The sequence below is a fragment of the Mixophyes fleayi genome, chromosome 8 (genome assembly GCF_038048845.1).
Source record: "Mixophyes fleayi isolate aMixFle1 chromosome 8, aMixFle1.hap1, whole genome shotgun sequence".
Taxonomy (NCBI): Eukaryota; Metazoa; Chordata; class Amphibia; order Anura; family Limnodynastidae; genus Mixophyes; species Mixophyes fleayi.
This window is the reverse complement of record NC_134409.1, coordinates 132002211-132011976: the sequence shown is the minus strand read 5'-3', so window position 1 is coordinate 132011976 and position 9766 is coordinate 132002211. Positions and strand designations below refer to the sequence as shown.

The following is a 9766-nucleotide window of genomic DNA, read 5'->3' as shown; positions in this document are numbered from 1 at the left end:
GGGTCGGGGGCCAATCGTGGTGGAAGGCGGGGTTTAAACGCTGGGCCAGCCAATCAGAGCAAAGGAGGGGGCGTGATTGGATGCAAAGATCGCCCCCCCCTAACATAAGTCTAGATCCGCCCCTGGTCGTACACATATGATCTGGTTGTGGTGGAATGTTTTTTTAGGGCATGTGGCCAGTAAGGCGGCCATCTTGAAGTCGGCCATCTTGGATGCATCTCTAATTTTTTTAAATGGGACGGTAGTTGTGTGAAATGTCAAACAGATGCAGAATTTCATAAGAAAAACAATGGTGTTCTTGTTTTAACTTAACTTTATTCATTCTTGAGTTTTAACTGAGTTTTCTTTTACAGGTGTCTTGATAGATTTTATATATATATATATATATATATATATATATATATATATATATATATATATATATATATAAAATAAAATACTGGTATGAGATCATTTGTCTAGAAAAGTGTTCTCCAGAGAGGTTAGAAAACCACAAAGGAGAAAAAGTAGATAATTTCTGCTGTTTAGTAATTGTGTCGCATACACAGACATGATCAATGCGTGTTTATTCTGTCACTGTGAGGAGCACTGCAAAGCAATTTAATAATGAGGGGATGCCAGCGTCAGTGTGGGGAAACACATGATATTTATAAAGATTTTAGTAGGATTTAGACATTGTGCTCCAAATTAATTATTCCCCCCCCCCCAGGTCCCAGCCATACTGGATAATTATACGTATTTATAGATGATGACCATTCTGTATACCTGCGGAGATGTGCCGCGATGTGCCGAATATTGTGTAGAGGATCACGGGATAAAATGAGGAGTATAGACCAAAGACCGGAGGAACACCAGCCAAAAGAGCGTATGCCAAACCTACAAAACATCAAGATACAAAATGATACAGGACTGCATTTGTAGGTTACAATTGAAAATTTGCTAATGGATATGGTTCACTTGGACCAAACAGAGCACTTTTTACCTTTGCATCTGGCTGGACCGTTGCTCGCAAGCATGTAAGCTTGCGAGCTGCGCCCTCTCACCTCTTTGTATGTCTGTTAATACCCAGGCATTTTGTGGTTTGTTCCCAATTACAAAGCGCACTAGAATATCCTGGAGCTATATCATATAGCAAACACATAATCTTCAAAGTACATTTACAGACATGTCCGACAATAATCCAAATAACTAGCACCCAAACATTTTTTGCTCACCTCAGGGCCCTACAGACATCAATATAACACCAATTTCCCAATATCAATATCAATGTTGCCATGTGTGTGGCCAGATTTATACTTATGAAGCAGAGAGCAAGCATCTTAAATGTTGTGTTGTTTACCTTGTGGGAGCTGAATGATCCCAACACTGACACCAGAAATCAGGTCTCCCAGAAGCCATTCTTTGACTGGATAATGTGGCAGCCAATTAAGTATTGGAATAAATTTCAGCAGCAGGGATTTCGCAATTGTCCCAGAACATCTGTAACACAGAAAAGCGATGATACTCGCTGCAGGTTAATAGGTATATTTATGGATATAAAAAAAAACCACACATTTCAGCGCATTAAAACAGCAGGTAGTAATGAATGAAGCCTACTGGGTATTACGTGTTATGTGAATTCCACACGCTTCACATATGGGTATGGCTGTTTGGAAGGAGGAACGCATTACATTATCAGTGATGCGTTATGGAGTTAATGGACCCACGGATTATGGAAATCCGCAGGTTGCATTGTTCCTAGAGAGCTTTTGCATTGCTTAAGATTGTCAGTTTGTTCCCTGTTTGGAAATCCGATCCTTCATTGCGGCCCAGAGTACATCAGATCGAGTATTAGAAAAATGAGATTACTTTCCTTTTTCCTTAAAGGGGAATGTTCATGATATTGAAATACACCCCAAAATAGATTGATTAAAGGAAATTTATGTATTTCTGAAATTGGCAGTTATTTAATAGCAGAAATTGTAAAAGAAAAAGAAGATAAAAATGCACTGAAATAAAGTCATATACGGACATAGGGCCCTCACTACTAATAGACAAACGTAGGTGGCCGTCCTGGGCAGCAGGGTTTAGGAGACATCTAACTCACTGGATGAGTGACATATTTTTACTTGTTAAGTGTCTTTGCTGCCATCGCAACGCCTCCTCACTATGCCAGTTGGTGGTATTCCATATTGGTAATGGGCTGGAAGAACGTCGCTGGGATATGATGTCACAACCTGGCGCCACACTCCCAAGAGGAGAACATTCCGCTCCTCCCCTGCTCCATACAAGTTATGAAGTAGGGGTGGGGCAACACGCACAGGAAGGAGGTGCGTCACCTAACTGGAGGTGGTGTGGGCACTGTCTGGGCACTTGCCGCCCCTGTTCTCACAGCATATAGTACATAAATTTAGAATCCTGAAGAGGCAGCTGCTGGTGTCTGATATTATGAAGTCTGGTACCAGCAACTGCCTAGTCCAGGTCTGGCCAACCTGTGGCTCTCTAGGTGTTGTGAAACTACATATCCCAGCATGCCCTGCCAGCCATCAGCTGGCTATCTTCTGGCAAAGCATGCTGGGGCTTGTAGTTTCTCAACACCTGGAGAGTCACAGGTTGGCCAGGCGTGGTCTATTCCATAGCAACTACCACAGACAGTCTGTAGCCCAAAGTACTATAAAAAATTGCTTATAAACTTTAATAAACTGTTCTCACCTAAATTTCTTCTTCACTCCGGTTAGCAGTCGCAGGCCAGAGTCTTGAGACCTTGGAGCTATATCTTCCAGTTCAGCTTCACTCAAGGCGAGGTGCCTCTTTCTGTGGTCGGGACTGGGGTGGTCAGCCATCTTGTAGCACAGCGCACACCCCGCCCCTGTTCAAAAAGGCTTCAAAATACAAAAACATTCAACTATTTTTCTATGATTTTTTTCATATTTTGGAACACTTTTCTATGTTACCATAATAACTGGATGTATCTACCTTTTATAATAGAAATGTCATTATAAAATCAAACAAAAACAATTTAATGATGTATTTTCAATAATAGCTAAAAGAATCAGAGAATATTTACCTTGTTTTCTGTTTGTTTGTTTTTTAATAGTCAAAAAATGAAAGCAATGGTTTTAAAACTCCACGGAAGAGGGAACATACATGTGAAAGTGAGTACACGGACTTACCTATGTGTTATAAAGCAGCCTCGCCTGACTGGAAGCTTTGGTGACGGGAGCTCTCGCTCAGTATTGGGGGTTCTTCTTCTGTAATGAGAGCAGAAAATGTTATAATACCACAAATGCTTCGTGCGCTTCTGTTTATCATAATTGTGTGTTATGTAAACAGACGGGGGAGGCTTAAAAAAAAAAAAAGAAAGGAAAAAAAAGGATTAAATAGCTTTGATTACACTTATAAACAAAGATTTTGTTACACGGCACCTCAGGTGATATTATATATGTATTTTCTACACCGATTTCAAAAATGGTCTTAGTTGCTCTCATGAGTAACGTGGACCATGCACTATCACAGTTACTACAGTAATAGTGCGTATTACTACCGTTAGCGTTGAAATTATCGTACTGATATTTGCTCGCAGCTCTGAGAGCCGCGGGCAGAGATCCGCGTTAAAATCACTGTACTAACTTCAGTAAAGTTACATCGTTTTCTTTAATTATACTGTTCTGGGAAGGTTAGTAGAAGTTAAGAAGGGTACAGTATATTAAACAGTTGAGTCACTGGGATGATGCACTTTGGACATGATGAGGAGTTATAGGAGTGATGTGAACCTTTCTTTCACGTATCAAGCAGTGGAAGGAGTGGAAAGTGGAACAGTGGATAATTTGCCCACAGCAACCAATCAGAATGAAGAAAGCATTTATCAAGTACATTCTATAAATTGAAAGGTAGATGCTGATTGGTTGCTATGGGCAACATGAACCCCTAAATCACAGTTACTGGACTTGGATTTGCATAAAGAAGGGATCTTTGTGGGATCTCTAATAAAAAAAAATTAAGAAGAAAAATAAAGTAAAGAATATGGTCTAGAACGTGTATTCTTAAACCTGTAGGATAGTAATCATTCAACATGCTTGAATGTATAAAAACAAATCATCAAAACTTACTTTAAATAAAGGGGAATGTCCTTGTTGGTTTATAATAATAAAATACATGTACTTTAAAAGGTCTTAACAGCTTACAGTGACTGTAAAACAGAATTAGTGACATTAAGTGCTCATTCGGATGAATTTTTGACAGAAATTACACCGTATTACAAAATGGAAGAGGACCCTGACCGCCTCCGTGGTTCACATGCCTGGCTGTGTAATCAAACGGTCAGAGCAATACACTTGTATATATTATACATATAGCCCTGGTAATGGTTGGATCAGCCCATAGTTGCCTACTTTGTATGTCTCCCAGACATTCCGGGAGACTACCGAATTTTTGGGAGTTCTCCCGGACTCCCGAGAGAGCAGGCAAAAATCCCGGATCCAGCTGTCGCAGTTGTTGAATACGGTGGGGGCGGGGCTAAACACACCATCGTGGCCCTACCCCCTACTGCGATTGGCTAAAATTGCCTACGATTGACAGGGGTGAAGCCTTACGGCCACACACCACTCGTCGGACCCCTCTCGGACAGCTGCCTTTAAAAGTAGGCAAGTATGGATCAGCCACGTAGGCCCAGTAATGCAGGTTACATGGCTGCTCACCTGTAGTTTTTAACTATGAGATCAGACATGGAAGTGAAATTAACCCGTGCAACATGTATGATTCATTTGTGTTTGAATTTTCATGGCGGATCTGGTGACCCTACTGACAGCATGGGGTGAGGGGCTACGGGCGGAGCAGTTTGTGCCCATAAACCTGTATCTGTCTAGATTAGATGACATAACTAGCGCTACATCTGCCAGCAATAAGTCACGTGACCGTCCCACATGTTTTTCACCATGCCTTGAAGACATTTAGAACTTTAGAACACTGAGTACTGCAATCTATATACAGTCTTACGCTTCTAAGTGTTTTGCGGTAAACAGCTATAGCATCGCCCCAAAGTCATTGCAGTACAAAGGAAACCTTTTACTCCATGCTTATTTTATATTAGGACAATGGATATTATTCAAATAATCATATTGATAAATAGAAAACTGCTGACATGCGGACACCATTTATATTTTCCACAATTAAAATCTATTATCTTGGCACCAGTGCTACAGTAACTATTTTGTTTACTTAAAATAGTATTACAGCATTTGTCATTTTTGCTTGTCTTCTAGTAGGACTTTTAAACTCAGGGGGTGGTCTCAAACAGACTTTTTTTTTTAGGCTATTTTAGGCATGAATGAGTTAATTAATAGCGCATTGATTTTAGTGAGATCTAGTCACCTGCACCGAAAAAGACAAAAAATTCCTAGATTATATAAATACATTACAGTCCTACCTATACGATGGAAACCTCTGCACCATGAATCAGCTTTATTCTCAAAATCCCAGATCCTGCAAATCAGCAGCGGGTGGACCTGTTAGCCTCACAACCATATCCTTCCTGGTGTTTACAGGTAAAAGGACTTTGCACCTGATTATCTTGCACAGATCTTGCTTGTTCAACTGATGATTTATAAAATAAAACAAAATATTAACTTCTACAGTGCTATGTGGCCGGGAGCATGTGCTATCAAGGCACGATCTTCAACCTCTCCTATCTTAGCGTCACTTCAAATTGATGCTGTTTTAAAAATAAATAAAACAAATATTTGGAGAAAGTGACTGATTGGCTTATCTAACACAGTTATATCAGTGATCTTGAAGGGCTTCTTCAAAGCTAAGCGATTTAGCTATTATTAGTGTTACCTTGCTTAGCCAGAGGCAATCAAGGGCAAATCAAAATTTGCTAAGCAAGTGTTTGCTGATTGGAGACCAGTGATAGGAGGAAGAGACGCACCTCCCACAATCTCTGCTGAGTCACGTATTGTGTCTCCTGAGGAGAGCAATCTGCTGTTCAAGTCACTCTTTCTATGTGTAGGGAGTTAAAGGAAAACTGAAACGAAAGAGAAAAACAAGTGTTATAAAATAGCCACTAATTACACATTAAATTGCTCACAGGCTCATAGCAAAATTAGCTAAAATGTAAAGTATACAAATTTTGTTAAGCTTACATATAAAAGGCAATTTGCATTTTAGGTGCAGTGGCCCTTTAAATTGCTCACATTTTTAAGGAAAAATCTCAGTATTTACCTTGAACATAATTTCCGCACAAAAATGACATGGCCATTGTAGCTTATCGTAGATGAACTGTCATTTTATCTAGCGTACATTAATGGTACTGTGGAGTTGATCAATAGTGAAACAAGTTTCCTTGGATAAGTCTTTGAAATCAGGAAACAAATTATTATATATGTGATATATGGCTTATTCACCATTAAACCAGGTGCTAGTCTCTGCTCAAGCGTGGGCAACCTGTGGCTCTCTAGGCGTTATGAACTACAAGTCCCAGCATATATTGTCAGCTGGCTATCGGCTGGCAAAGCATGCTGCGACTTGTAGTTTCACCTGGAGAGCCACGGGATGGCCAGGCCTGCTCTATTCACTCCATACAAATTACAACCAAAGGCCACGGTGGCTTAATGATTAGCACTTCTGCCTCACAGCACTGGGGTCATGAGTTCAATTCCCGACCATGGTCTTATCTGTGTGGAGTTTGTATGTTCTCCCCGTGTTTGCGTAGGTTTCCTCCAGGTGCTCCGGTTTCCTCCCACACTCCAAAAACATACTAGTAGGTTAATTGGCTGCTATCTAATTGACCCTAGTTTGTCTGTGTGTGTGTTAGGGAATTTAGACTGTAAGCCCCAATGGGACAGGGACTGATGTAAATGAGTTCTCTGTACAGCGCTGTGGAATTAGTGGTGCTATATATATTTATATATTTAAATGGTGATGATGAAAGGCCAAAATGCAATTCCATCTCGTTACACAATGAGAGTCACTAATGAACTGGGGAAAAGCACGGCCCATAGCACATTTAATTATGTGCAAATCCAGCTATTGGTCGGCCTGAAGTGTATAAAGCCAGACACCCTTACTCTGCTTTTGAAAACTACCCCTGTTGAATTAAGCTGGGTGCACATCTATGCAATTATCATGCAGATCACACGAGAAATAACCGTTTGTTCAGATATTGTAAGAGTGTGTACGCTCCCACGATCATTTTTATCGAACCAAAGCACATCGTATCGCTTGATGCGGGCTTATAAACTTCCTAAAAATCACGATCAACGATGGAACAATGTCGGGCAAATGTAGCAGTGTGTACGCACTCACCACCAGCAGTGTAGGCAGATATCTGTACAGAGTCACCATCTTTTCAGCAGATGGTTATGAGAGATGAAGATCACAGATCTGAAGGTAACTCGTGTAGGTGTGTACACATGAATCGGCATGATCATCCGGACTTTCAGACGTTAGTAAAATCATTACAGTACACAACATTTCACAGACTCTCCTGCTCTCTCCTACCTGTTCTTCTCACTTTCACCATCTGTGGCTGCTGGTTTCTTTAGTTGCTGCTTGTCTGGATCCTGGAATGTTGGGAGCCCTATATGGAAAAAAATGGGTACATTTAGAATATTCCAACCAGCCCCGGCGTTAAATCAATAGCACCCACGATTAATAATTATGTCTTCCTCCGGCCCCAACATTAAAATAATAATATTCCCATTAAATAAATAAACTTATTTCCCTCCCTCAAAACAGCCCCAGCAAGGAATTAATAGTATTTACACTTCATAAATATATACCTATTTCCCACAACCATCGCTGCCATTAAATAATTAATTGTCACATTTAATAAAGAGACCTCTTTGCCACCAGCTCCCTGTGCCATCCCATGCCCTCCATGCTGCTTTTCCCCGCTTCACCTGGCCCCCTTCTTTACTCTGTGCCATGCTGCCCCCCTTCTTCATCATACTGTGCCATGCTGCTCCCCTGCCTCCTCTTCATCACTGTGCCATGCTGCCCCCCTTCTTCATCACTCTGTGCCATGCTGCTCCCCTTCTTCATCACTGTGCCATGCTGCTCCCCCTTCTTCATCACACTGTGCCATGCTGCCCCCCTCTCCTTCATCACACTGTGCCATGCTGCTCCCCTTCTTCATCACTGTGCCATGCTGCTCCCCCCTTCTTCATCACTGTGCCATGCTGCCCCCCTCTCCTTCATCACACTGTGCCATGCTGCTCCCCTTCTTCATCACTGTGCCATGCTGCCCCCCCTTCTTCATCACTCTGTGCCATGCTGCCCCCCTCTCCTTCATCATACTGTGCCATGCTGCTCCCCTTCTTCATCACTGTGCCATGCTGCTCCCCCCTTCTTCATCACTGTGCCATGCTGCCCCCCTCTCCTTCATCATACTGTGCCATGCTGCTCCCCTTCTTCATCACTGTGCCATGCTGCTCCCCCCTTCTTCATCACTGTGCCATGCTGCTCCCCTTCTTCATCACTGTGCCATGCTGCTCCCCCCTTCTTCATCACTGTGCCATGCTGCCCCCCTCTCCTTCATCACACTGTGCCATGCTGCTCCCCCCTTCTTCATCACTGTGCCATGCTGCCCCCCTCTCCTTCATCATACTGTGCCATGCTGCTCCCCTTCTTCATCACTGTGCCATGCTGCTCCCCCCTTCTTCATCACTGTGCCATGCTGCCCCCCTCTCCTTCATCATACTGTGCCATGCTGCTCCCCTTCTTCATCACTGTGCCATGCTGCTCCCCCCTTCTTCATCACTGTGCCATGCTGCTCCCCTTCTTCATCACTGTGCCATGCTGCTCCCCCCTTCTTCATCACTGTGCCATGCTGCCCCCCTCTCCTTCATCACACTGTGCCATGCTGCTCCCCCTTCTTCATCACTGTGCCATGCTGCCCCCCTCTCCTTCATCCCTGTGCCATGCTGCCCCTCTCTCCATCACACTGTGCCATGCTGCCCCCCTCTCCTTCATCACACTGTGCCATGCTGCTCCCCTTCTTCATCACTGTGCCATGCTGCTCCCCCCTTCTTCATCACTGTGCCATGCTGCCCCCTCTCCTTCATCCCTGTGCCATGCTGCCCCTCTCTCCTTCATCCCTGTGCCATGCTGCCCCTCTCTCCATCACACTGTGCCATGCTGCTCCCCTTCTTTTTCACTGTGCCATGCTGCTCCCCCCTTCTTCATCACTGTGCCATGCTGCTCCCCCCTTCTTCATCACTGTGCCATGCTGCTCCCCCCTTCTTCATCACTGTGCCATGCTGCTCCACCCTTCTTCATCACACTGTGCCATGCTGCCCCCCTTCTTCATCACTGTGCCATGTTGCTCCCCCCTTCTTCATCACTGTGCCATGCTGCTCCCCCCTTCTTCATCACTGTGCCATGCTGCCCCCCTCTCCTTCATCCCTGTGCCATGCTGCCCCTCTCTCCATCACACTGTGCCATGCTGCTCCCCTTCTTCTTCACTGTGCCATGCTGCTCCCCCCTTCTTCATCACTGTGCCATGCTGCTCCCCCCTTCTTCATCACACTGTGCCATGCTGCCCCCCTTCTTCATCACTGTGCCCTGCTGCTCCCCCTTCTTCATCACTGTGCCATGCTGCCCCCCTCTCCTTCATCACACTGTGCCATGCTGCTCCCCTTCTTCATCACTGTGCCATGCTGCTCCCCTTCTTCATCACACTGTGCCATGCTACTCCCCCCCTTCTTCATCCCACTGTGCCCCCCCCCCTTCGTTATCTCACCGTGGCTTTCACCCCTCCCCCCTCTTCATCTCACTGTGTATTTCTTCC

At 43.9% G+C, this 9766-nt stretch overlaps 1 protein-coding gene across 2 annotated transcripts in view; it reads right to left on the bottom strand.

Annotated features, from left to right (window-relative positions):
* The window catches only part of LOC142099758 (solute carrier family 26 member 6-like), a 23988-nt gene extending 20753 nt beyond the window's left edge, over positions 1 to 3235 (bottom strand). The window contains exons 1-4 of one of the 2 annotated variants that reach the window (XM_075183601.1): positions 3153 to 3235; positions 2692 to 2861; positions 1340 to 1479; positions 766 to 876 (exon numbers count right to left, since the gene is read on the bottom strand). In XM_075183601.1, coding sequence (XP_075039702.1) covers positions 766 to 876; positions 1340 to 1479; positions 2692 to 2822 — 382 coding nt within the window. In that variant the 5' untranslated portion in view covers positions 2823 to 2861; positions 3153 to 3235. Of the gene's footprint in view, positions 1 to 765; positions 877 to 1339; positions 1480 to 2108; positions 2332 to 2691; positions 2862 to 3152 lie in introns of those variants that run through there. The other variant, XM_075183602.1, reaches the window with a different exon arrangement.
* Between the last annotated feature and the right edge of the window lie 6531 nt (positions 3236 to 9766).